This window comes from Mustela erminea, chromosome 10, assembly GCF_009829155.1.
Source record: "Mustela erminea isolate mMusErm1 chromosome 10, mMusErm1.Pri, whole genome shotgun sequence".
NCBI classification, from domain to species: Eukaryota; Metazoa; Chordata; class Mammalia; order Carnivora; family Mustelidae; genus Mustela; species Mustela erminea.
In genome coordinates, this window is record NC_045623.1 from 16,100,093 (window position 1) to 16,126,210 (window position 26,118).

Here is a 26,118-nt window from a genome sequence, read left to right on the forward strand (position 1 = left end):
AGGCCCTCAGGGCAAAGACCTGAAAGGAGAGCCCCGAGGAGTGGCTCCCTTGCCCCTGTTGTTTCCCTTCCCAGCGGGACAGGAGTCATCTCTGGGATCAAGATTCCGGTGAGCCCTTCTTGCTCCAAGCCATATGCCTCAGCATCCTCTCTGGAGAGAAGACTCCCCCATGACACAAACCCTGGCCATTCCCACACCGTTTAGACAAAAATATAGGAGCATAAGAGACTTCTGCAGGCAAGCGCCAGGAGCTGGAGTCTGGCTGCCTATCATCTCCACCTCCTGGGGTGCGGATGGGGACAGCAATGACACTCATTTTATTACATCTTTTTCCTTCCTTTTCTCTGTTTCTGTTTTTACATTTTCTTAGCAGCAACAGAACAGGGAGACAGTCTTGAGGTATTTTAAAGAGTTTTTTTTTCTTAAAAAAAATAATATAAAGTTATAAAAAGCGGCAGCAGCCTGGGGCCCGGATCTGGAGGGGAGGAGGTGCTGGCGGCTCCATCGTGGTGGGCAGGCACTTTCTTGTTAATGGGCTTTCGACTGCAGGAAGACAAGAGGCAAGAGACGCGGTCAGGCTGGGGACCTACCAGTCCTGCTTCCCAGTGAACTGTGTGGACCATGAGAGCTAAAGCTTGCTTTCTTCCTGGCTAGGCTGCTGCCCAATGATGGACGAGGGGGAAAATGAAGGCCAGTGGATCAGGGACAGCCTGAGAATGTCCATGCACACATGCGCGCACACATGGGGGCATGGTCCAACTCACTACTCTCATAAGGGTGCCAGAGGAGTGGGTATGCATCTGGCCTGTGCCTACACCAGGAGGGCACCCAATTTCTCGCCACGGGCAAGCCCCTCCTGCCCTCCTATGGACAGCCCAGAGTGTGCTACTCCAGGGCTCCCGTCAGAAGAGGCGCATAAACCGGCTGCTGGCTTTCCCAGAAACCCTGGAGGACTTGCCTGGCGCATGAAATCCTGGAAGCGGCACATATGCTTACAAGGACCTCAGGTGACATCCCTGGCCTTCTAGGCCCTGAGGCCCAGAGGCAGAACCCATGAACAAGACCAGCCCACCCACTCTGCCACCCAGCATATCAGGCCACTGCTTAGAGACCCACGCTCAACCCCACTGCCCAAACCTTTCCCATCAGAGTTCATGAAGTCCAGCTTCCTTTCCTTTGGGGGACACGGGTGGCTCCAGTTCCTGGTGTGAAGGCCACAGCCAGATCAGAAAGTGGCCCTTTTGTTAAAACAGAAGGAGGTGTGGGGGCAGGGGACAGGCAGCTCAAGGGAGAGACAGATGGGGGAAGGCCCATCAAGCAAAAGCTGGGTCACCTTTTAAAGAGCTGACCTACCTCTCCCTACAGGAGACGGCCCCGGAACTCTCTCAACTTCCCCTTTCAGAATCCCTTCCCTGCACAAACACTTAGCACCTTCTCTGTGCCGGGTTCCCACTGTGTGCTCTACCCTGGTCCATCCTGATCTCTCCCTGCCCATGCTCTCCAGAGAGCTGGGCTGGTACCTTCAGTGTAGAACACTTCTCCTCAAAGGCCATGGCAGGACCCGGCTTCTTGCGGCGCACGGAGCAGGTCGCATCGGCACGGGCGCCGGCCTGGCAGTGCTTGGCCTTCACCGGCCGGCAGTAAGTGGCCAGGTTTTTCCGCTTCTTGGCTACCTCCTCCTCAGAGAGGCAGTTGGTGGGCAGGGCCTTGGCTGGGTGTCCGGATGCTCCCCGGCTGTCCAGCTGAGAAGCCTTGACGGGTGTCGGGGGTTGATGAAGGGAGCCCCGACAGTCCAGAGGCCCTGCCCGCTTCACTCTTGGCCCCACCGTCCCATTGAGCCCCATGCCCAGGGCTGTTTTAGTCTTGGCCGAGAGGCCCCGGCAGCCAGAGGGTTTGCCTTTTCCAGAGGGCTCCAGGATGCAGGTCCGTTTGAAGGTGGTGGGGCCGGGGGATAACTTTCGCTTTCGAGAAGGGGCCTCCACCTCGACCCCGTCCTTGCCTTTGGACGACTTGCTGGCCTTCGAAGGCGGGAGTTTGCTGAAGGATGGGGATGGCGTGTTGGCGGGCAGTGGTGAGGTGATGGCCTGGGCCCCCCCCATGCATTCTGCCTGGCTGCAGGCCGCGGCCACACTGGGGGAGCCTGCAGGGTAGCTGGGGACCAGGCTGTCCTTGGCAGGGGGTGTGGAGGCTGGGCAGGCAGGTCTGGGGGGCAGGCCTGGAAGGCGGGGACAGCTGCCTGTAGAGGACGGGCTCAGGGGAGCAGACAGTGGGGAGCTGACAAGGTGGGACGGAGGCTCAGCCGCGGGTGGGATCTTCCTGCAGCAAAAAGAGAGCTCTGCTGTGACGCCAAGCAAGCAAGAGGACCTCCCCACCAACCTCCACCCGGCTCTCTGCCCCACCTAGAAATGGCCCACAGAGCCCCAGCCTTGCTGCCATCTGCTGGGAGATGCTGGAACTGAGGCTTAGGAAGAAAGCACAGGGGTAGACAGCTGTGAACTAGTATAGGGACCCATTAAGAACCTTATTTCAAATTTCAGTTTGGGCACCCCTATCCCTAGTTACCCAAAAGGTACTGGAAGTGACAGATAAGAGTCAGACTTCACTCCCACACCCCCCATTCTTGCCCTGCCTCGGCCCAGCCACAGGCTGTCAAGTTCCCTCACCTCCTCTTCATTCTATCTGGGGTCTCGCCCGAACAGCCGAACCGCATCTACAGGTAAGTGAGAAGAATGAGGGCTTCTGAAGCCCATGGATGTCCGGGGCCCGGGGTCTAAGGAGGGCAATTCCAGGCCCAAAAGACTCACTTCCACATGTGTGAGCTAAGGTGCCGTTCCAGCATGGAGCTCAGTGCTGAGCAGAACCGGTCCAGCCGGCGGCTAAACACGTAGCATCCTGGACTCACCAGCCGGCTCCCAAAGGTGCAGAACTAGAGGCAGAAGGAGGGGCCAAGGTTAGCGGGGCCTGGGAGGCAGGGAGCGCACTTGCGCAAAGGATCTGACCTCCTCCCCAAGCTGTGGGCCGGGAGGGCTGGGCCACCCCCCACCCCAGGTCCCAGCCCCAGGTCCTTACCGCCTGTGGCCGCGGGGGCCGGGTTGCATAATGGCAGTCAGGGGGGAGGTGGAGGTCGTCAGATGTCCCCTCCTCCTCACTCTCCTCGCTGGAGGCCTGGGCCCCACCCCGGGGCAGGGGAAAGGGGAACAGGCCTGGGTCCCCATCACCACCACAGGGGCCTTCATCATCCAACTCACTCTCAGAGGAGGCCCGGGACCTGGAAGGGCCAAAGGGGACGTGAGGGCGATGAGACGGGAGTGGGTCAGGGTGGGGGTGTCCCTGAACCCGCCAAGCTCAAAAAAGCCAGGGCAGACACCCTGCTGGGCAATGAGATAAAGAGAAAGGAGGACGGGGAAGGGAGAGAACAACAGAGCTCACAAGAATGAGAGCCAGAAAGGTCGGGGCCACAGCTCCCAAGGGATCCTCTCCCCAGCCCCTTTGCTTCCCAGGCCCTGCCTCCTGGGGCGGTAGGGAATCTGCTCCAGATTCGCCTCCTCCAGAACATCTTCTGAGCTTAACTGCACCCAGCTCTGGTCAGCCCCGTCAATTCTCTCAACCCCCCTCTCGCATCACGTATTCCTGTCAGCCTTTCTGGGAGCTGAGCCTGTTTCGGGTCTGCCCCTTGTGTTATGGGCAGAGATGTGTGTGTGTCTCCTTTGGCAAGGTGGGTTCTCCCTGGGCTCTGGCGCAACCTCTGCACATGAAGGGGCCAGTGAATGAACACACAGTAGGACTGCCTCACCCAGGACCCTGACCCTTTCAGTTCCCCAGGTACAGGTTTTTATCCCAGGCCCTGGAACCAGGCCCCTACAGAGGCTGAGGTACCTCGGCATGCTGGGGTAGGAGCGGGGAGTCCCCTGCTTCTGCACAGCTAACAGGGGCCCCAGCTAGCTCCCCAACTTGGGGTGGAGTGCGACTCCCTGGGCCTGTCTCCCAAAGTCCCTGATGGCTTGGGACCAAGTGTCCCCAGGTGGGGGACTAGACCTGGACGTACCTGGGCAGTGCACAGAATGGGTAGGTCTGCTTGGCGCGAGCAGAGAAGGTGCTGCTGGGGGCGGCCGCTGCCACAACCTGGACTGAGGAGGGGGGCTCCTGGGAGGGGCGCTCAAGAGTGGGCTCCTTGCGCCCTGGGCTCTTCTCTTTGGGAGATTCCCCTTTGCGGGAATTGGCCTTCAGCTCTGCCACTAGCACGTCAAAGTCCTTGGCTCGGCCCTGGACCTCCCGGCGCTGGTGCACCGAGTGGATCTAGAACAGAGCAGGGTGAAGGGTGGGGAGGGCATGTGAGCTGAGCAGGAGTGAGGGGCAGCAGTGTGTGCAAGCCTAGGCAAGCAGAGAGAGGGGGTTTGAGTATGTTTGTAGGGGTACTTGTGTGTCTTTGTTTCACTCCCAGCCGCCATAGGCCCAGAATCTTCCTTTGGAGTGGGGCAGTCTGCCTACTGCCTCCAGCCTGGCCCCACTGGGGGCAGCCTCCTCTCCCCCTTGCCTTACTTGGGCTTCACCTCCACCCCTCGCCCCTGAGCTGAATCTTGGATAACACTGCAGTTTCTCTCCTTGCCCAGGGCCCATGTCTGTGCTGTCCTCCCTCACTCTGTGCAGCGGGGCGGAGATTACCTTGCAGGTCAGCAGGCGTGTACAGATCTTTTTGGTCTCTGGGTTTATTACCCCACACTGCCTGTTGAGGTCGCACTCCTTCCCTGTGGGGAAAATTCCCATGAACCTCAAGGCCATTTCCAGGAGGCCCACGGAAGGCCTGGGAAGAGCTGGGCCTAAGACAGAAGAACCTCTAGCCCTCAAGTCCAGACTGTAGCCTTCCAGAGAAATTCCTCTGGGCATCAGAGAGAAACTCTCTGCTGGGCACAAGAACCATCCCCGCCCCCATTCCCAGCCCAGGCGCTCCTTTTGGTGACTCCAAGGCCAAAACAGGGCAATGCAGATCAAACAACAAAAGCAGCCACAGGCATCTGGGATGCCAGGGAAACCAGCTGTGGGAGCGGTCTGGTGCCCTGGATCTAGGTGAGAGGAGAGATAAAGGTCAATGGCCCAGGGTAAGGAAGAACACCTTCCCCTGCTTGGGCATAAGCTCTCTTAGCCTTGGTCAGGAGACCTGAGCTGGAGAGAAGCTTCCTAGAAAGCAAGTGTATGCCCACGTCAAGTGGTAACCAGAGATGGCCAGGCCCACTCCTTCCTGACCCTCTCCAATAGGCCCAAGGACAAAGCAGTCCAAAGGGGTCCCCCACTCTACCTTCCTGACTCCCAAGACCATGACTACTCACGGGCCATCTTCCGATGGGTTTTGGGGGGCAGCCTGGCCCCACCAGGCTCCTTTTCAGGGGGGCTGCCTTCAGCCCGGTGACTGGGGCCCTCGCTGGGGGTCATCTCGATGCTCTCTCTCCCCGGAGGTTCTTTAGAAGGGGGTGCCATGGGGTTTTTCCCAGGGGAGTCCTTGGTGAGGCCACCAGGCTGGCTGAGGAAAGCAGAGGGCGGGGCCACCCTGATTCCATGTCCATCGGGCTTCGGGAGACTGGACATCTTCTCCAGATTCACCACAGGCACGAAAAGGCTACACATGGAGAGAGGGTGTGGGCTGGGGGGTAGGGGGGCTGAGCTTGGGCCCTGGACTCTAGCCCAGAGCCATCTCCTTCCCAGCCCTGAAACTTGGGTGGGCTCCAGCAGGGGTGCAGAACATGGGGACAGGGGACCCCATATTCCTTGGAGTACACGGAAGGGAGCTGCAGAGAGAGAGTGGCTGCCTCCTGCTGTGAGCAGTGCTCACTGCCCCACAGCTGTCTCCGTTCATGTTAACCCCTCCCTGGACTAGGGTCAGGGTCAAGGCTGGTCTCAGGGAGTCTCCAGCCTCTCCTTACCAGAGGTTGTCCTTCTGTGTCTTCTCAGGAGGCGGGTGGCCACGGCTCCGGGACCCCTGGCCCTTCTCCCTGGAGGAGGTTTTGGTGGAACCCGGGGCCCTACAAGCTGGGCCCTGCCCATTCACTACATGGCATTTCTGAGAGCTGGCAGGGGCTGGAGGTGGGGGTGGGGCCCGGGCGTAAAGCTTGCTGAGGGGCCCATGTCTTCTTTCTGTCACCAGGAGGTGGAGAGAGTAATCGAGGGTGAGTAGTATCAAGTGCTTCCTTCCCCAACCTCCTAACCCTGCTCACAGACTCATGATACCAAAATCTGCAATTGCCTAAGCCTGAGATTTTAAATTTGCCATCTTCCCACTTGAATCTGACCCTTCCAAGACTCAAAATTCTAGGACTCGGCTTCCTGAACCTTTCCACTCTTCCCCTAATTCTTCCCCAATATTCTCCTAGAATTTTGCTCAAACAATCACTCTGACAGGCCACAATCATCTGAAGCCACCCCCAGGACCTTCTGATCCCCAAGGCCTCCCCCTCCATGACCCACATGACCTCCCAACTGACCCTGTCCTCAGAGTTCCACATTCTACCTTTCCCTATCCCCTCTATCTCCTCCCTAGGGCTCCCCTCACCGCAGTGCTTCTGGAAAGCTTGAGGCTTCACCACTTGGCTGCAGTGGTTACACACAACCAAATAGAAGTCGTCATGGGCAGGGCAGTGCCCGAAGATGGACATGTCTGCAATGACAGAAGCCCTTATCACTGGGGCTGGGGATCCCAGGGTTTCCCTGTAAGATCAGACAGCACTCCCCCCAACTCCCAGAAGACACTTTCCCCTCCCCAGCTGACATGACAGGCTTTATGCTGCATGCCCTCAGCTTCTAGAGCTCAACCTAAGAACATAGGCTGTCAGGTGAATGAGCCCAATCACCTATGATTAAGATCTCCCACAACAGGTCACAGGAGGCAGGGGAATGGGCTGACTCAGACCTAGCAAAGCGAGGATCCCCAGACCTGCTGCTTCAAGCAGCCACCTCCTGGGATATGTTGGAAGAGAGGAAGGTAGTTCTGTCTACTCTAGGCCCCAGACCTAATGTGTGTCAACTCCCACCTTCTTTAATGAGGGTCATGGCATCCAACTTCTTAATGTTTTTGTTACTCTCCTCCAGCTCAGCCCCTGGAGGAGAAACACAGCTTAGAAGGGCCATCCCCACTAGAAACCCCGTCTCGTACCCAACCAGCACTGGCAGCCAAACAGTAGGAAGCCCATACTCTCTAATAAGCTCCTGGTGCTCAGGACCCCTTGGAGAGCCTTTCAGTGGGTCATTCTTAAGTGCCCGTTCTTCTTTCAGCTGCTACCTCTGGAATGAGATGAGCCCCTGCCACCTTTCTTATGAACCCTTCACTCCAAGGGTTCCACTGCTGAGTAGCTGGGTGATTGTGAGTCAGTATGATCTCTTTTCTGGGCCACTTCCCCATTTAAATGGGAAACAATCTTTGACATATTTTGCTATAAATCTTGAAGTCCCTTCTTCATGAGAAGAATATGAGACCATATGAGATTTCTCATATGGTCCTTCCTGCTACTCTGTGCCACACCAAAATCATACGGTCCTTCCTGCTACTCTGTGCCACACCAAACAGATATCTCCCAGGTCCCAATCCCCACGAATGTGACTTTCTTCCACCTGGGTTACTGTGATACTGACAAAGTTACACCCAGCTTCTCAGGTCCTGCATTGACAGGATGGTCACAGAGCAGAGAAACTGCCATCTCAGGGGGTCCTCTGGCATCTTCAAAGTCCATTTGGTCAGCTATGCAAGCCCCTCTCCTCTTTAGAGGACTTTGGGCAAGGGTTACCCTTATACCTCAGTTTCTGGGTTGATGACAAAAACATCTTAGCTGTGCAAAGCAGCTCTTGCCCCCATCCCCCTACTTTACTCCTCTCCCCTCCCTCCTCTATGCCCCCTCCCTGTCCCTTGGAAAAAAAAAAAAATCAATTCTGAGTCACCAAACCCGTCTGATTCCATTTCCGGTTCTCAAAGCACCCAGACCCTGACAATGGCCCCATCCTTGCCCACCCCGCATGGGACAGCCCGAGGGTGGCCTGGGCATCCACTTAGATGTGCTTCTAACACCTACTGACAGATTTGCCCCTTTCTAGGATGAGAAGATCGCTGACAGTCTTACATAATCTCCAGATATGAGGGGTAGTGGGTCAGGCATGCAAGAGACAAGGGGCAGCTCCCACTCTTAAGTCCATTAAAATGCACTAATGGGCAGAACTGAGCTGGGAGTCAGCCGTCTCAGAGGAGAACAAGTGTCATCAGAGACCGCTCCATGCGGTCTCCTCCTCCATCTCTTCTCACTTGCAAACTTCTTCAGGGCTGTGATGCCTGCTGTCATCCCAAAGGCTATGAGGCCAGGTGCCCCCTGGGGCCCAGGAGACAAAGATCAGCAAAAGGAGATGTCAGCCCGCTTACCAAAGGCACTCAGGGGCCTAGAGAAGGTGGGGGTCGGGGAGAGAGCCAAGAGGCAGGCAGGAGGCCCGGGAAAGGACTGAGGGTTGAGGCACAGAGGGAAGGATGGACGGAAAGGAGGGAAGGAGGGAGGAAGGGAGGATGGATAGATGGATGGACAGGCGAACTAATGCGGAGGGGGCGGGGGTCCAGTGGTACTGCAACCCGCAGGCAAACGCCGAAAAGGAGCAGGAGGTGTGGGGCAGAAGGCAAAGGAACAAGGGGGGTTGGGAGGGGGGCACAGAAGTGGGGTGCGTGGGAAACACGTGGAGAGGACTGTTGCGGACGGGGAAAGCCCTAGGCAGGTGCAGGAGGGGCGGGAGCTAGAGGACAGCAGGCGAAGAGAAAGGTAAAGGCAAACAGATGTCGGGGCAGGTACTGGGCACCGGCAGAGGCAGAGGTGGGCAGGGTGGGCTGCGGGCGGTGAGCCGGCACTAGGACCCGGAGGCGCGAAGGTGACGGAGCAGGCGGGCACTAGGACCCGGCGGGTCCTTTGTTTGGGGGGCCGGGGAGCCGGACGGCGGCTCCCGTCGGCAGCTCCCCTCTGCTGGCGGGGGCCCGGAGAGGGGGAGGGGAGACAGTGCTGGGGTCCCCGGACTCTACGGGAGCTTCACTCACCGTCGGCCGCGGGCAGGTCGGCCCGTTCCACCCACGAGCTCCAGCTCTGTCCCGCGAAGTCATCGAGACTCGGCACCCGCCGCTCCAGAGCGGCCATTGCTGCCGCCGCGCGTTCACGCACCGCCATCACCGCCGCGGACGCGCGCCCGCCCCGGCGCCTCCGCCGCGCGGCCCCCTCCCCCTAGCCCCGCCGCGGGCACGCCTCCCCTCTCCCTCCCACCTTTCCAGCTCACTCTTTGCGCAAGCGCAGCACAGGTTGGCTTCCCCTCACTCTCCCTCTCGCATAGCTTTCTGGGAAGTGTAGTCTTGGCGGGGTTGCTGTTGCCTACGGAGCTTGCTGCAAGAACCCCTCCAAAATGCACAACTGCGGAGGGCGAAGAGACCAAAGCCCCAGGACCTCGTCTCCTGACCCTTGTGCACACATTCTTTGTGCTACCAGCCCGCCCTCCCAAGCTCACTGCATACACACCCCCGCCCCAAACCTCTCTCTGCCCAAGACGCCCCTCTAAGCCGTGCCTTCGCCAGCTGGCTGGCGCCCCTTCCCGGGCTGGCGGTCAAGAAGCGACTTCGCTCCCCTGTAGATCGAATAGGGTAGGTGCAGGGAGGTGGGCGCTGTGAATCAGAAGGGCAAGGGGAGGGAGTCTGTAGGATGTGCTGAAGGACACAAGGGTTGGAGTGGGGGAGGGTCCTCGGCTCCTGTGTTGTGCCTCTTCTGTGGGAAACCCACGGTGCCCTGATACAGGGTAGAGGGTTGGAGTGGCGTTGTCTGGGTTTGGGAGGACGTAGATGAGCTGATCAAGATCACCTGTCAGGATGACAGAAGGCTATCTCCGAGCCAGAGCCAGCCCCGGAACTGGGGTGGCCCCCGGGCTGCTGGTGTTTGCAGCATCTCTGCTGATCCTTCTCTCCTCCTGAGAACTGCGATCAATACCCTGTACCGCCTCTTCCCAAACCCTGGCTGGACCCTGACTCCATCCATCACTTTGGCTTCTTTTTCTAATGAATATTTTCTCTGCTGGAAGGGCTGCTACCAGAGCCTCAGCATAGGGAGATTTCTCATCAGATCTGTCATTTTCTTTGCTAAGGCCTGGAAAATACCTTAATCATCCTCTTTCTTCTTCTCAGCTGATAACATTTCTTCCCACCCTCCCACAATCAAAAGACAAAAGCCTCCCCCCCCATCATATCAGAAAAGAGAGACTAGTTCTCTTTTCCCTCTTCAAACCTCACAGCTCAGCCCATATTTATTCCTTCAGCTAGAGGAAATCAAGTTGGAGGGTGTGACTTCGAGACCTCAGACTTTCTTCTCATTTTCACCCAGGGAAGGTTTAAGCACTGCAAAAATAATCTCTGAGGGCAATGATTCTTAAGCTGAGAACTACAGATGATCCCTGGGAAGGGGTGGGGGGCGTCGACCAGGATCTTGTTGAAATTGTGACATCATGTCCAAGTGCGTTTTTCTGGAAGTCACTTGTCCGAAGGGGGATAGAGGTGCAAGTTTGTTCAGGAAGAACCTTTATAGTTAAAAGGGCAAGACATATGGCTCTCACCTCCTGACAGGAAGCTTAAGAGAGCAGATGAAAACAGCATAGTGGAAGCTACTATCTCTTGCCGTTTGAGTTTGCTCAAATTTGGTAAAGAGTCTCAGTTACTTTGGACTAATTGGTTTCTCTCAAAAGAGAAAACGCAGACTCTATTGCTTGGGGTGCAGAGTGGGGAAAAGTGGAATGATGTTTTGGCGGAAATGCTGATATTTGTCCAAGAATGTAAAGCAATGGGAGGAAGAGAATAAAAATCCCTGGAAGGGCTCTAGTCTTAGCTCTGTCATAGCAAATGTTTTGAAGCACTGTTTATTTAAATGTGTAATAACAAGCACCAGAAAACAACATGCAACATTCTCCCCCCACCCAGCCCCGATCTTCAATCCCAGAAGTAGGAGACCTATGATCATGATAGTGGACGGAACTCAAAATTCTGAAAATGTCCTTCGTGTGCACCCTGGCAGTGTCAGAGTTTAGTAGGGCGGAGGGTGAGTGCCCTGCCTGTTGGCCTCCTACAATCTGGAGAAACTAGACACAGTCTCCTACCCCAGGCCCCACTAGGCAAAGCAGTGGTGCCAGCCCTGGTCGGAGGGGCATGAATCCTATGAGAACAGATCTGCCCTCAGCTCTTTGCCTAGCCCAGCACTCTGGAGGTAATGAGGTGAAGTAGGATTTCCTCTTAGGTCACGGAAAGCAAGGCCATAGCCAAAACCAAGGCCCTTCTGGAAGAGAACAAGCCAGCTCTTGAGAAGGAGAAAGAGCTTCCTGAGAGTTCTGGGCTAGGAGTCCTTGGCAGAAGTTCATACCCACCCCAGCCACCTTGCCCTAGCTCGAGGGCCAGTTGCTAACTTCAGCCCCCAAATGAGAACATTTTATCCGTCACATTTCAAATAAATTATAAATATATACAGAGAATCCAAACAAAGTTCCAGTAGAAGCTGCTCACAGACCCTCACAGGGGCCAGCTTAAAGAAAAATCGTCACCTCTTTGTTCTCTGTGTCTCTGGAGCTGCAGGCAAAACTGTTCCCCCTCTTCCTAGAGTAACCATGGGGACAGCTCAGGACAGAGAGGGGTTCAGACTTAGAAACACTCATCCCCAACTCCTCTCTTCCCTCCTTAAATCCCTTCCCCAAAATCTAAAAACAAAACAAAACAAAACAGAAAATCTAATTCTTTCACTGAAATGTTCTGGAGCATTTGAGGATAAATTTCACACTCCCCCTGTCAAGTGGGGAAACTCTGACCCAAAGAAGAAGTGATAGCCCAAAGTCAAATATCCTGTCTTCTGGGTACCCCAGTCATGTGCACATTACTATGGATGGTGTTTAGGAAGGTGAGAAGGTTGAAGGGGTTGTCTCAGTCCTGAGGAGAAATTGGCACAGGGCACATTCACCTTTGGGATGATAAGTGGGCCAACTGGCACCAGATTGGAAAATGGCTGGATTCTTCTTTCTTCATCCTTCTCTGAGGAGCCGTATGGCCAGGGCTGACTGAAATGCTTTGAGTTGGGTAGGAAATGATGTCCCTTTCCCAGTCAGCATTGACTCTTAGGCCCTGGGGTCCAGAGAGGGACTGAAGGAGGTGTCAGAAAGAGGAGACATATCAAAGACAAATATGGAACTGGGTCCCGAAGTGAAGAAGCACCAATAGCACTGGCCTGCCCTGGACAGGGTTCGGGTGGGAAGGGATAGAGCCTGGGAGAAATGAGGAAGCAGAGGAGGAAATGAGGGCAAACCAAGAGGACATGTCCTTTTGTAAAGGTGAGATAGGGAAGTATGAAAAAGAGGCCAGAGCAGGAATTGTGGGTTGGGGGGGAAATGAGGAAGAAATGGGCCCATCCATCCATGTCCTGGGGCTCTGGGCAACTTAGCCTCATGATGGTCCTTTGGACCCTTCCAAAGTCCCTATCTGGACCCACAGGAATGAAAGGAAGGCCTAGAAAGACATGGGAAAGGATCTTGAATGCCTCAGACCCAAGAGGCTGGGGAAGGGAGATGGACGGAAAGATTGGAGGCAGGGAGGACTGAAATGGAGATGTTCCTAGACCCCTCATCTTGTGTCCTATATGTGGGACTAAGCCCAAGAAGGAGGCCAGGAAGGAAAGTCAGATTTCTAGGGCAAGTACAAGTGTAGTTTTGGTAGAAAGTGCCCCAGCCTGGAGGGTTGGGAGGACAGAGGGAACAGAAGAAATGCTTCCCCAGCAAGTGCCCTGGCTTCAGTGTCTTGAAGTTGCAACCCAGTTGCAATATTTCTGCTCCCCACTAAGTCCAGGCCTCATCAGGACCCTCTACAGAGCTTTTTTCTAGGCTAGTTGTGGCTTCCCACATGGTAGGCTGTGTGGGTGAGCAGAGGCCAGAGGGAAAAGTGGGAGAGCTGGGGCTGACTGGTGATTGGGGAGACACAAGTCTTAGATGACAGCCACTGGGGTGGGGGGAGGGAGTTCCTGAACCACTGGTGGGCCCTTCATGCAAGGGAACAGGAAAAAGGTTGCCAGCCAATTTCCCCTCCCCCCACTTTTATTGAAGCCAACAGGTTGATAGAAGTGGCTGCTAGGAACCAGTCTCAGGACTCTGCTCTCCAGCCCCTTGCAGTAGATGCTCATTCTCAGAGGCTGCAAGGGTACGAGTAAGACCCCAAGTAAGATGCTGGGTTTCAGGCAGTAGACAAGAAGCACTGAGCTCCTGCCTTCCGAGGCTCCAGCCAGAGGCTGGATAGGAAGCCACTGGGAGGGCTGCCCAGGTTTCTGACAGCTGATGCCTGCCCATCCATTAGCGTCGTCTCAAAGCTCAGAGCCCAGAATGATCGGGGAGGGGAGTTGGAGAAGGAAGAAGAGGGAGGTCCTGGAAGCCGGAGGTGGTTGAAGAGGTGCTGTCCTGTTCGGGAGTAGCCAGGTAGGGGCTGCTTACTGCTTCTCCACTGCTCCCTGCTCCGCTGCGCTCTCCTGGCTAGGGCCCTGGCCCTGGTCCTGGCCCTGCCCGTGCCATGGGGTCTCCTTGAACACAAACCAACAGTTCCCAGCCCACAGGAAAAAGTTGATGAAGCCGAAGAGCTGCAAAAACACCAGGGGAGTTTGTGAGAGTGGTAAGGAGGGCATTGTGGGAACAGGGAGGGGGAGTCTCTGGGGTGGGTGAGGGAGAAGGCAGAGGGCTGGGAAGACTAAAATAACAAAGAACTGAGTGCTCGCTTCAGCAGCACATATACTAAAATACAGAGAACTGGATGTAGAGGCAGGTTCAGTGCTGATTCCCACTAGCGGTTCTCGGGCCAAAGTCTCTCACTGTCCACAGCATGCACCTGAGCTGTAGCTTGATCGCTGGGAGACTCTGGCCCCTGGAGCGAAGCATCACGCAAAGCAGAGCAAGGCGCTTTCCACAGCAGGGTCCTGAGTGCCTTTTCCAAGGGTGGGTGTGACCAGAGCTGTCCAAGGTGCTCCTTTCCTGGGGCCAGGGACCCAGCCACAGCTGTATTCAAACATTTATTCAAAAATACTTAAAAACCTATCAGCAGGAAGTACTGGGGCAAGGGAGCATACTGATGTCCACAATTAACTTTGAAATGCATTAAAAATACGGTGGTTTGGGGTACCTGAATGACTCAGTGGGTTAATCCTCTGCCTTCAGCTCAGGTCATGATCTCAGGGTCCTGGGATGGAGCCCCACATTGGGCTCTGCTCAGCGGGGAGCCTGCTTCCCCCTCTCTCTCTGCCTGCCTCTCTGCCTACTTGTGATCTCCCTCTCTTTGTCAAATAAATTAAAAAATAAAATCTAAAAAACAAAAGAATACAGTGGTTTGATGGATAAAGAGGGCAGATAGATACGTGATAAAGCGTGTCTAGGAAAAAATTAATCATACAGTTTAGGTGACGAGTGTATGGGTGTTCATTGTAAAAGTCTTCCAACTTTACTGTATGTGTGAAATTTTTTACAATAAAATGTTGGGGGCTAAAACCTATCAGCAGGGTTCCAGCAAGGTCTAGAAGGCTCCCTGGTATGCCAGCGATGAAAACCCTTCAGTGTCTGGGACTTGGGGAGTTCCAGGCCATTTTCAGGGCAGGACTAAGGTAACAAGGGGCATCTGAAAAGCTCAAAGCCTCAGCTATGTGCCAACTGATATGGAAAGATTTCAGCATTCTAATAACCAGGATGGCCAAACCAGTGTGTACCAGCTGGACCCACCCCTGCCCAAAGCCCCTTTCCTGCCTGGAGACCTGAGTGACAGTGAACCCCTTTCTCTCACTCTGGGTGTGCTCCCAGTCTTGAGCCCCACCACAGCCTGTGCACCCCTTCACATGCTCGCATGCACATGTGCACACGTGCACACACATGCACACACATTGTCAAGAGGCAGGAGGGGTGGGAGCATGCCTGGATGTGGGGAGAAGGGAGATAGGAGGGCAGAATACAGAAGGAGGAAAGAACAGGAGGCTAAGTGGCTCTTGGGTCCCCCCCCAAAAAAAGAAAATGGCCTCTCAGGGTCATCCAGAGGCCAGCAGCCATCCTTAGGTGCCAGGGTCACCCGCTCCAGTTGTAGGGGATACCAGCTGGAGAGACACCCCTCGGCTCCTCTCAGAACCTGCTAGCTGGGACAAGCCTGGGTATCTGGGATAACACTGCCTCCCCTAGACCCCTTCAGTGGCTACAGGTCTCACCACAGAGATGTTGGCCAGTCCCATCGAGGGTGTGGCCCCAGCACTGCACACTGCTTCCTCTCCATGGCACACAGACATGGCTGCTGTCAGGCTGGATGGCCGCGTGGCCCCCTTGATGTCCGTCAAGCCCTTGCCCCAGGCGGCCGCAGCTACCAGCCAGAAGAAGGTGAAGGAGACAGTCACACAGAAGTCCTGGGAGGAGTAGAGGGACAGGAAATGTACTCAGAAAGGCCCCCCTGATTGTCTGCTTCTCTTCCTCTGGCTATAAGGCATTGGGATCCTGCAGTGCTAGGACGGCTACCTCTTGCCATCCTACCCAACATCTGGAGCCTCAGGGAGCCCAAGTCATCTTAAGGAATTTGTTCACTGCCACCCAAGGAATGCTGCCATCCAGGGCTACCCCCGTCCAGTCCCTCAGAACTGAGTTCAGGCAACAATGTATCAAGGCACCTGCTGGTCACTGCCACCCCCAAACCCAGGTGGCCTAAACCCGCACTCTCGACTTCAAGCCTTTTCTTCGATCACCATTGCTCAGCTACAGCTGGTGGCAGAGAGCAGACTACAGGAGACAAATGGGGTCCTCTAAGTTACCCCTTCACCTTGCATGCCTGGGATAGGGAAATGGTAGAGGCGGGAGAATATTAATGATGGCTAACACTCACTGAAGCTAACTAGACACCAGATATTTACACGCATTTTCTTTTTTTTTTAATTTTTAATTTTTTTAGAGTTTTTTAAATTAACATATAATGTACTACTTGCTTTGGGGGTACAGGTCTGTGAATCATTAGTCTTACACAATTCACAGCACTCACCATAGCATATACCCTCCCCAATCTCCAAAACCCAGCCACCCCATCCCTCCCCTCCCACCCCCTAGGAACCCTCAGTTTCTTTCCTGGGATTAAAAGTCTCTCTTATGGTTGGGAGCCTGGGTGGCTCAGTGGGTTAAGGCCTCTGCTTTCAGCTTAGGTCATGGTCCCACGGTCCTGGGATCGCGACCCCATCGGGCTCTCTGCTCAACTGGGAGCCTAATTCTTCTTCTCTCTCTGCCTGCCTCTCTGCCTACTTGTGATCTCTGTCTTTCAGATAAATAAATAAAATCTTTAAAAATAAAATAAAATAAAATTCTCTTATGGTTTCTCTCTCTCCCTGGTCCCATCTTGTTTCATTTTTTCCCCTCCCTACCCCCCATGACCTCTCACCCTGCCTCTTAAATTCCTCCTTTCAGAGAGAGCATATGATAATTGTCTTTCTCTGATTGACTTATTTCGCTTAGAATAATCCGCTCTAGTTCCATCCATGTCATTGCAAATGGCAGGATTTCAGGGTTTTGGTGGCTGCATAGAATTCCATTGTGTATATATACCACATCTTCTTTATCCATTCATCTGTTGATGGACATCTAGGCTCTTTCCATAGTACATGCATTTTCACTTAATCCCCCCACATGCTATGAGATAGGTATTCTTTTATCCATATTTTATATTGAGAAAACTCAGTAGAAGTGACTTGTCCAAGAGCACACATCTAGTAAAGGACTGTCCTGGAATCTGAACCCAGGTAGTCAGGCTCCAGGGCGCACTTCTTGATGCTATTATGCCATCTGTGAGCACAGCAAGTGATGGGGGCTTGGTAGAAGCAGAGTCCTCAGAGCTGTGGGAGTCACAGAACCTGAAGGGGATGAACAGCGAAGAGCTGGCAGGGAGACCTTCAGGTTCCACACAGGGGTGTCCTCCCTCCCCAATGTGACATCAGTCCCAGAAGGTGCATCTCCTCAGTTTCTCTACCCCATCCCTTCTGGCCATGTGCACTCACCACCAGTGGGAAGCGCTTGTTCTCTGTGTAGAGGTTGTGGAAGCGCAGGTAGAGGACTAGCGCAGCCATGGTGTAGAAGAAGGAGAAGATGCCCAGGGTCACAAAGAACTCGGCAGGAGCAGAGAAATCCCCCATCAGGTGCATGGTCTTGGAAGTGGAGTCATCATCACAGAGGGGCATCTCATACTGGACCCGGTTCAACCTGCGGGGGGCAGGAGGTGCCATCCTGAGCTCGAGGCAATCCTCGCCCTGCGGAGGCAGGGGACCAGCCCGAGCTGGGAGTCATCATGGGCTGCTTCTTGCCCTGGGACTCTTACAGAGCCAAGGAAGGGAGCCTGGGGTAGGAATGTTTCTAGAGGCAACCTTGCAGTCAAGACAGGAACATCCCCAGAAATCTGGTCCAACTCTACCTCCCATTCAGCTGCTACCCACCCCTTTGTCCAGATACAGAGACCGTGTATTTCCAAGTGTCTTCAGGGCCCTTTAGGTCACAACTACAATACATATACAGTGCCATCTATTTCTGGTGGCCAAACCACCAGGGAGATCAGCTTCATTTTGCCCCTGGGAGAGTACAGGTCCACAGTGGCCAGGTTAGGGTTGGACTTACCCATTCTCAGGCCTAAATAAGGCACCCCTCCCCCATTGGACTATATGGGACCAAAAAGGACAGGGGAAAAAATAAACAAACAAACACCCTTTTATATATGAGAGACAGTTAACCTAACTTGACTATTGGTGCTAAAAATTTCTGAGAAGGCAAGCCCTGTCCCCAGTGCTCTTCTGAGCATTTGGGACTCCCCTCCATAGGCTCTTAAATAGCCAGGAAAGAGTCTTCTTTTCTACCTCCTGGTCAAGGTGTACCTCCTTGGATTCTAGGGTACTAGGTGAGCACCCCACATCAACTTTTTGGATCTAGGTACTAACAAGCTCCCTAACCTTCAAGGCAAGGAGAAGGTCACTGAAGGTCAGAGAGACCTGTGCAATTAGCCTCCATCCCAAACTCCATGAGTTCTTTCTGTAGGAACCCTTGTTCCCTGCTCTTGGTTATCTATGGACTGGAACATCATTATAACAATGACCTATCTGATTTTCCCTGATATTTTTCTATGGTTAGTGTGTCTGAAATTCCTAAAGGGTGGGAAGGACCCAAGTTTTGTAGTTCTATTTGAACCTGGCATGGTTCAGTAGAACGTTGTTCATTAGGCTTCTGGAGGAGGAAGAGACCAAGCAGGTCCTGTTAAACCAGCGAGGGAGGCTGTGTGGGGTCAGAATCAATTCCTGCTCACCTGAAGGGATAGCCGAACAAAACAATGATGGAGCTCACATCCTTGGCTTCGTTGTTGCAGCGAACTGTTGCTCCTGTCTCCCCGCTGTAGGAGCCGCAGGACCCGAAGGCGAAAATAGCAAAGAGCTGAGGGAGAGGGAAGGCCCTTTGAGAGTAGGAAGGCCTCAGCTGGCCAAGGAATATCTCCTCAGAACCACCTTCTGACTCTCAGCAGGTGCGGTTACAGGGGCGGGAAGGATTTCCTTTAATCAAGTCCCTCCTAGGAAGGGACTCATGGCTTCCCTTGGCCTTCCCGCCTCAGGTTGCTGTGCTCACTGCACCTGAGTGCCAGACCAAATAGCCCAATGAATGAGGTTGATTTGGAGTGGTGTCCAGAAGGGAGACGTAGAGGGAACAAATGGATAGTTTCCACATCTCCTCACTGGATGTGGCAGGTAACCTCCTTAAGATGATGACGTACTCAAAGCTATTCAGGCTTTTGGAAACGTCTAGCATAAAGCAGGACCTGAATTTCCTCCCCAGGGGAGAGACACCCTAGAAATAGGTTCCTCTGTGCCACCTGGGATCAGGCATGTGTTGGAATTTTTTCCATTTCTCCTTTGGAGTTGTTGTTGAATCTTGTCACCGTGTCACTACCTTCCAGTGGCTTCCTGCCTCACTGGAGGTATAGCTAGAAGGGACAATTTCTGCCAAGCCTTCAGAGGGGAACTAGGCAGGGAGCTGTCCCACGCTCTGCTAACTTCTCCTCCCCCAGAGGTTCTTTTCCTCACAGCCAGAGTGCTGGCCACGTCTCTGCTGACCGTCCTGGCTCAAGCCCAGAGGAAAGTACCTTCCACTTGCCTTATCAGCCTCCACTCACTCCCCAGTGGTGTTTCCCTTTGTAATCTGTTGATGCTGCCATCACTCAGTGTTAAGAACCAGGGGCATTTCAGATCACTTGAATTGTTTTCTTCTCCACTTTTCATCACATTTTACTAAACCTCCTGTCTTGAGTGAGATGAAATTTCCTTACCCTATGGTTTTCAAATTTCTTTCTGGGAAAACACACTGGTTAGAAAAGAGGCGAGAAGCTGGACTCTCTAAATGTCCCACATCGTCGGTCCAGGCCCCATCTCCTGTGCACTTACCTCGTACAGGCTTGTACATGATGGAATCATTCTGAGTAAGCACAGAGCTTATTCTGCTAATGATCGTTTTCTGTGTGTTTCTCCGTGTCTTGGTGTCTTGGACATTAAGCACCTAGAAGACAGCTCATCTATGTCCCAGGCTTGCACTCAGCGTTTAGAATAGAGCTGTGTGCATGTGATTTTCCTAATGCTTCCGAGTGTTGTGGAGTGAGAAGAGGCCTGGGTTAGGAGTTAGGAAATCTGGGTTCTAGCCTGGGTCCGGTCACTCAGTAGCCGGGCAAACTCTAATAAAGCGCTCCGCTCTCTGAGTCTCCGTTTTCTCATCTGTTCAAGGAGGGGTTTGGAGTGGGCAGTCAACACGCCCTGCTCTCACAGAATGAGGGTAATGCTGTCAGTGTGCTCTTGGCTGCGCTGGCCAGCAGCTGTGCTCTGCCCCTGGCTAGGGCCTGGCGCCACTGCCCCACCTCGCATCGCCCAGCCTGGCAGAGCTTCTTCGTGCTGGAGCCATTGACCCCTCTCTAAAGGTCACAGTGAACACCTCTCTGTTTCCAGGAGGTTTAGTTCAGACAAATGAGAATTGTCTCCATTTTTAAAAAACATCAGGAAAGGAGAGAGTGTCACTCTCTCCAGGACCTGAATAACCTCCTCATCTGGCTTAATTTACAGAGGCTGAAGTGGAGCCCTCTTGGCTCCTGTTGACAGAGCTGAAGAGAAGTTCCCCAAAGCCTCGGCCTCATTACCCCATATAGACCCCAGCCTCCTCATTGGCGTAACAATGGTGCCTTCTAGCTCTTCCTCATAGGAATTCCCGAATTTTTGTCAGCTCTGTGAGCCTCTTACGGTTTTCTTTATTCCTCTTAGCTTCTGGCCCTCAGAAGTGGACACACAATTAGGGTGTGCCATTCTAGGAAGGGGAGCACAGTTGGATATATTTTTACCCATTGGCAGTTAGCTCTATCTAGGTCCCCTAAGAAAATAGGTATTCCTAACTTTGGGCAATGAATGGTCAGTTGCGGAGCCTTCTCTTCACCAGCACTTCCTTGACAGGCACATCTAAAAAAAGATGATACTTATTGAGCACCTACTGTGTACCAGGCACTGTTCTAGGTACTATCATTTAGTAGTGAACAAAAGAGAAAAATCTCTGTCTTTGTGGAACTCGTGCTCTAGGGCTGCTTTATCCACCACAGTAGCCAGTAGTAGCTGAGTGTGGCTATTTACATTCAAACTCATTAAAATTAAATAAAGTTAAAAATTCAGATGCTCCATCACACTAGCCACATTCCAAGGGCAACATTTTAATAGCCACATGGGGCTAGCAGGTACCATACTGGACAACATAGACCAAAGATCTTCACCATCATTGTCCAAAGTTCTGCTATAGCTAGATGATAACCTTGAAGTTCTGAAAATCCTGACCCTGTTCTGTGATTCCTCCAAGAATGAAATATACCACAAGAGTTTTAGTACTAGCTATATTCTCTTCTGATTCTCTGAAAGTCGGGAATCCCTAGCCACCTTACACAGCTCTTTATCAATCAGAATATATAATTAAATCTGAACATCACACAGCCATATGATGCCAGAAAACGTAAAGTTTGCTAGGTAAGTGGACAAAGGGAAAAATCTGAGGGGAACCTCACAGTTTCACAAGACAGCAGAGCAAAAAAGAGCTCAGATGAGGGTGCCTGGGTGGCTCAGTTGGGTAAGCAGCTGCCTTCAGCGCGGGTCATGATCCCAGGGTCCTGGGATTGAGCCCCATGTCAGGATCCTTGCCCAGTGGGGAGCTTGCTTTTCCCTCTACTCCTTTTTCCCCTGCTTGTGCTCTCTTGCACATGCTTGCTCTCTCTCTGACCAATAAATAAATAAAATCTTTATTAAAAAAAAAAAACATCTCAGAGATTATTAAGCCCAATGGTCTCATTTCACAGAGGTGGAAATTAAAGTCCCACCAAGGGACTTTAAGATCAAGTGACTCTCCCAAGTTCCCATTTAGCCATTGTGAGAGCCAACCTTGGAATTCAAATCTCCTGATTCCCTGTCCAGTGCTCTTTCTACTTCATTTATTCATTAATCAACAGTTACTGACCATCCCGAATGTGTCAAGTGCTGGTAACAAAAAGATGAATAAGACCTGGTATCTTCTCTTTCAAGTTTATAACAAGGAAAAAAGTGTCATGCTCAAACAAAATAAAATTCTGCATCACAAAGTTATTAAGGCTAAAAAAGAAAGAGAGAGAGAGAGAGAGATGTCTCTTATGTTCAGCAAAGATTATAAGGAGGCAGGGAGTAGCTCTGTACTTGGGATGCAGGAGCAGAGAAAGACACCCTAACCCAGCCCCCTCGACCTTTTGGCACCAGATTTGCCTTCTTCCCAAAATGTACCAGGAGACTGAAGCACAGGGAAAAGCAGGAAAGAACTGAAACCATCCATGTCACCAAACACGAAGATCTAAGTTGAGCAAACTGCTCAGAAAGAACAGGAATCAAGGAGAAATGGAGTCCCTGAGCTGGGGATGGGTTGGTGGAGGGAGGGAGGAATCTCTTAAGTTCTGATGCCAACCAGCCTTCCTCCTCCTGGTCCTGTATTGCTGGGGACACTCTGGTCACACACTGCTCTCCATACCCTCCTCCTCCCGTCTCTGCTTCTCTTTGGGAAAGGTGTCAGAATAACCTCACAAGTTTGGTGCTGACTTGCTTGATGGTGATGATCCTTTGAGAACACTCCCATCCCCAGTTAGTGCTGGGCACAAGGAAGACAAGTTCTTCCCCTGCTCCCACCTCTATAGTCATCTCATTGGTTTTATGGACTCTGATGGGGACGCTGATGGGATTCTTTCACATTCCCCACACCAACTGAAATAGTTTATTTTCATTACAGAGTCCCACAGAGCCAAGCAAGTGGTTTTGGCACCTCAAACGTGAATTACTGATCAGGAATACACCCAGTTGATGATAATATGACTTACTATAGGAAGAGTGACTGAGTAATTCAGGAGATTCTTTTGTGCCTTACCCTCAAAGTGAGGATTTGGCAGTGACATTTGAGTAATCCAACCAAAGGACAAGTCTAGCTGACAGACTGCATAAAGAAGAAATTTAGGGGAGAAGGGAGGTTTAGGAGCGGGAGAAAGGGGAACCAACACTCACTGAATAACTCCTGGGCTGCTTGGACTGAATGCTTGGATGCTTTACAGAAATCACCTCCTATAAGCCTCTAGTGAACCCGTAAGATAGATTGTACCCTCACTTACATATACGAAACAAAGGCCCACTAAGATTTTGTTACTTACCCTAGGTATCCTAGATTCTATGGCTAGAAAGCAGAGGAGACTCAATTTAAACCAAAGCCCATCAACCTCAAAATCTGCCCTTTTTTTTAGGAAGCCAGTTCTTTACTAATTCGTCTAGACCCATGTTATTTTGCTAGCTTTGTGAAGACTTAGTGAGACTCCGGAATTGGAATTGAGGTGAGATGAATTTCTGAATTTAAAAAAAAAAGACACTCTAAGCCAAGCTCCTGACTAATAAAAGTCTAACATTGCTTTCTTCTTACCAGGATTCCAGCAAAATTACTTTTGGATAACAATGTCAACAAAAGTTTTCAAGCGTCATTAGTATAAATGCAAGCCCTATGTGTTCTTTTTTTCTTTTTCCAGCCCAGGAGCATCTGAGCCCCCCAAGGAGGAAATGAGTGAGAATCCCAAAGGACATCTTCACTGTCATTACTGGTGCTGGTTCCTGTGCTCCTTTACAGGAGCTTATCCTGCAGAGATTTAGGGCCAGTGAAACTCGTGCTCTGAATTCAGGCTGCAGGGATGGAAGTAAAAGCAAATCATGTCTCCCTTTGATGCTGCCCTTCCCACGAAGGCTGAGTTCAGAGTCTAGCCCTGGGCCCCTGGATTTAGCACTATGAGAGAAAGGCATCACCCTCTCTAAGAAGCTGAAGATCAAAAAAGTCAAATGGGTCTAAACTCTTAGGGATCAGTGCTTACCCTGGGAGGAGACTGGATATTTTCCTAGGCATTGCTTTGTGCAGCCTTTATAGAAACAGCCTTTATAGAAAAATGGTATTGGTGGGTGGGGAGGGGGGGTGGCACTTTGAAGATGGAAGGATTTCAGAATCCCCCCCCCCCACAAAGGATGATTCCATGGTCTAATAACCTCATTGTTTCCCTTATCCCTTGACAGTCTTTCTCAAATTTCCCCTAGATCTATTTGTCTAGTTTAATGATAAAATTGTACCCTCACATTTCAGGTTCTGCTCCTCATAATGGCTCCCTAGTTCTGGATGGCAGTCACAAGGAGCCTTAATAACATTCTTATATGGCCACCACTGGTATTCAAGTGGTGGATCAGAACAGGGAAGTTGGGGGGGGGGTGTGAAATTGCTCAGTCAGCAGTCCATCCAACCGCTCTTGAGGCAGTAGGGAGGGTGGAAAGTCCCCACCAGGTCTCAGAGTTTGCTCTCGGGAACTCCTTGCTTGGCCTATAGCCCCAGTCAAGGTCTCAGATATCTGGAGATAACCCCAAATGCACTATTGCCCCTGAATTCCAGGTCTGATGATTCCCATCCAAATGATGATTCAGGAATCGGTGACACGGTGCTCACTCTTATCTCCCGTGAGTTAAAAAGCCCTCTAGAACTCAATCCTCCCCAGTCTTAATGGTAACTTATTCGTTAGCTGAATTCTGTGCTGGAAGCACATTAATTAAGTTATTCACACATCATTTGGTGTGTAGATTGTCTAACTTAAATCTCCTCTGTTACAGTGCACTAAATGCTGCCAACAAGTTTTCATGATTTGAAAGAGTGACTGCACCTGCCCCCATGCCTAACTTACACTCAGGAAACCTTGGGCACTGCTAAGGACAGAAAATATACTAATATCTCAAAGTACCAGTGAGGTAAGGAGATATATTTCCCGGCGACCATTACAGAGGAAACTGAGGCTATGGGCAAGTGATTTCTTCAAGGTCAAGAGGTGAGCCTAATGAAGGGCAATATTTTGGCATACCGACACATTTAGAACAGAAGAGGACCCTGTGGATGGTGTGATCAACAGTTAACTAATGTTGGAAACTGAGGTCCAAAGAAGTGACTTGCCCAAGGTCACAAAGCTGGAAAAGGCAGGTCCACGTCTGAAACCCAGAGCGCCAGCTTCCCTACTCAATGTTTTATCTTATTCTACAAGCCACATTTTGGCCACAGTGTGATTTTTATTGTCTTAATATTTTTTCTTTTATTTAATCTTAGAGCCCCAGGCCTCATTCATTCATTCATTCATTCATTCACACTTTCACACAGTCACAAGAACCCGTATCACTCTAGTGACCTCAACAGGACAATTGCCAGCCAGGACCCTGTCCCTGAAGCCCACATTCAAGATCAGCCAGGTCCCGGTGGGTTTGGGGGCTGGATGGTTTCCATCGCACTCCTCCTCTCCTCTGCCTTCCGTAGCTTTCCTCGTCCTCCTTGTCCTCCTCCCCCCTCCCGCCACCGAGGAGTGGTATGTGCAGGATCAGAGTTCTGGAAAGGTTACACCCGGGTTCTCTCGCCCGGGTGAAATGTGAGCGCCCTGGGCAAGGGCTCCTTGCACATAGAAGGACCGAATCCCGGACTCCGCATGCCTTGCTCCTCGCTCTCCAGCCACCAAGTGCTGGAGAAGCAGCCCCAGCCCGCCCCTCCCCCGCCCACCTGTCGCCGCCCCCCACCCTTCCGTCACAGCGGGCCGCAGCACCTCCCCGCCCCCCACTCCGGCCACATTGCTTCGGGTCAGCGTCACAGCCCAGGCTCCCGAAATAGCCCACAGCTAGAGCGTCGACTCACCCACTGGAGAACTTTGATGAAGCCCAACGGCTCCTCCAGCCGCCGCCAGCGCAACCCCACCAGCAGGCGGTCCACCTGCGGAGACAGGGCCCGCGGAGGGTCAGGGCGGTGGGGGACCCAGGAAAGTGCTGGTCCTCTTCCCACTCACATTCGGGGGAGGGGGCGGAATAAGGGTCCGGCCTGACGCCCAGGTGGAGAAGGGGTGGTAAGACAGCCCCAGGGGCGCGCGGATAGTACCTGCTGGCGCGGCGACTTGTCGGCCGCGCGACTCGAGCCCTCCGTCGAAGACATGCTCGCAGAGTGGGGCCGGGGCGCAGCGCCGGGGCTCGGCTCCCTGGCCGGGAAGCTGCGGGTACCGCGGTGGGACGAGGGGCTGCTGATCAGCCGCCGGGGCAGCGAGCTGTGCTGGAGCGCGGGCGGCCGTCGGCGGCCGGGGCTCCAGACTGGCTGGGCGGATGGCGGGGGCGCTGCAGCTGGCGCTCGCCGAGGCCGGGACGGCCGCTCTGCCCCTCCGGCTGCAGAAAGCCCCCGAGTCCGATTCAAACTTCTGTCAAACTCGCGAGCTCAGCTGGCAGCCGAGTCACGTGGCGTGCGCTCGCTGACCCTCCTCCCGCCGCCTCTGCCCGGGGTCTGCCCGCTGGGAGCCTTAAAGGGACCTGTGGCCTCCGCGGACAGTTCGGCCGCGAGGGGGCTCAAGTTCCTGGCCAGAAGCCTCCCGAGCCAGGCTCAAGCCCTAAACCGCAGCCGCTCCAAGTCGCGGCCCAAGTAGGAACCAGCCTGGACGCACCGCGGTTCCTAATTCCTCTTTCCCCTTTGGCC

The 26,118-nt window shown here is 53.0% G+C and overlaps 2 protein-coding genes across 9 annotated transcripts; both read right to left on the reverse strand.

Moving 5' to 3' along the window:
• Positions 1–298: 298 nt before the first annotated feature.
• On the reverse strand, positions 299–9,209 carry ATXN7L2 (ataxin 7 like 2). Of its 8 annotated transcripts, none has more exons than XR_004276093.1 (11): positions 9,047–9,209; positions 7,020–7,085; positions 6,542–6,646; positions 5,916–6,126; positions 5,325–5,635; positions 4,663–4,745; positions 4,046–4,296; positions 3,070–3,268; positions 2,805–2,926; positions 1,354–2,316; positions 299–543 (listed from the first exon to the last, which is right to left on the reverse strand). XR_004276093.1 is itself a non-coding variant. In XM_032301856.1 (11 exons), exons 1-11 carry the CDS (start codon positions 9,171–9,173, stop codon positions 529–531), a joined length of 2,286 nt encoding a protein of 761 aa, XP_032157747.1. In that variant the 5' UTR covers positions 9,174–9,209; the 3' UTR covers positions 299–528. The 8 variants fall into 8 exon arrangements, 5 of the variants coding, with proteins under 5 accessions (XP_032157747.1, XP_032157749.1, XP_032157746.1 ...); XR_004276092.1 differs by having other exon boundaries at positions 299–1,202; XR_004276091.1 differs by having other exon boundaries at positions 1,138–2,316.
• A 3,223-nt stretch (positions 9,210–12,432) lies between these two features.
• On the reverse strand, positions 12,433–25,914 carry SYPL2 (synaptophysin like 2). Its single transcript, XM_032303118.1, has 6 exons — positions 25,537–25,914; positions 25,300–25,374; positions 18,344–18,468; positions 17,055–17,256; positions 15,237–15,428; positions 12,433–13,637 (listed from the first exon to the last, which is right to left on the reverse strand). Exons 1-6 carry the CDS (start codon positions 25,588–25,590, stop codon positions 13,491–13,493), a joined length of 795 nt encoding a protein of 264 aa, XP_032159009.1. The 5' UTR covers positions 25,591–25,914; the 3' UTR covers positions 12,433–13,490.
• Positions 25,915–26,118: the final 204 nt, after the last annotated feature.

What these genes read in the sequence shown, in the direction of transcription:
- ATXN7L2 (XM_032301854.1), bottom strand. Translation starts at nt 9,173, where the DNA reads ATGGCGGTGCGTGAACGCGCGGCGGCAGCAATGGCCGCTCTGGAGCGG. An exon ending in AACCCATCGGAAGATGGCCC is followed by an intron (nt 4,746 to 5,324) that starts GTGAGTAGTCAT and finishes TTTTCCCCACAG; the next exon opens with GGAAGGAGTGCGACCTCAAC. An exon ending in CACGCCTGCTGACCTGCAAG is followed by an intron (nt 4,297 to 4,662) that starts GTAATCTCCGCC and finishes GCTCTGTTCTAG; the next exon opens with ATCCACTCGGTGCACCAGCG.
- SYPL2 (XM_032303118.1), bottom strand. Translation starts at nt 25,590, where the DNA reads ATGTCTTCGACGGAGGGCTCGAGTCGCGCGGCCGACAAGTCGCCGCGC. An exon ending in ACAAGTCGCCGCGCCAGCAG is followed by an intron (nt 25,375 to 25,536) that starts GTACTATCCGCG and finishes CTGTCTCCGCAG; the next exon opens with GTGGACCGCCTGCTGGTGGG. An exon ending in TTGTTCGGCTATCCCTTCAG is followed by an intron (nt 17,257 to 18,343) that starts GTGAGCAGGAAT and finishes TGCCCCCCGCAG; the next exon opens with GTTGAACCGGGTCCAGTATG.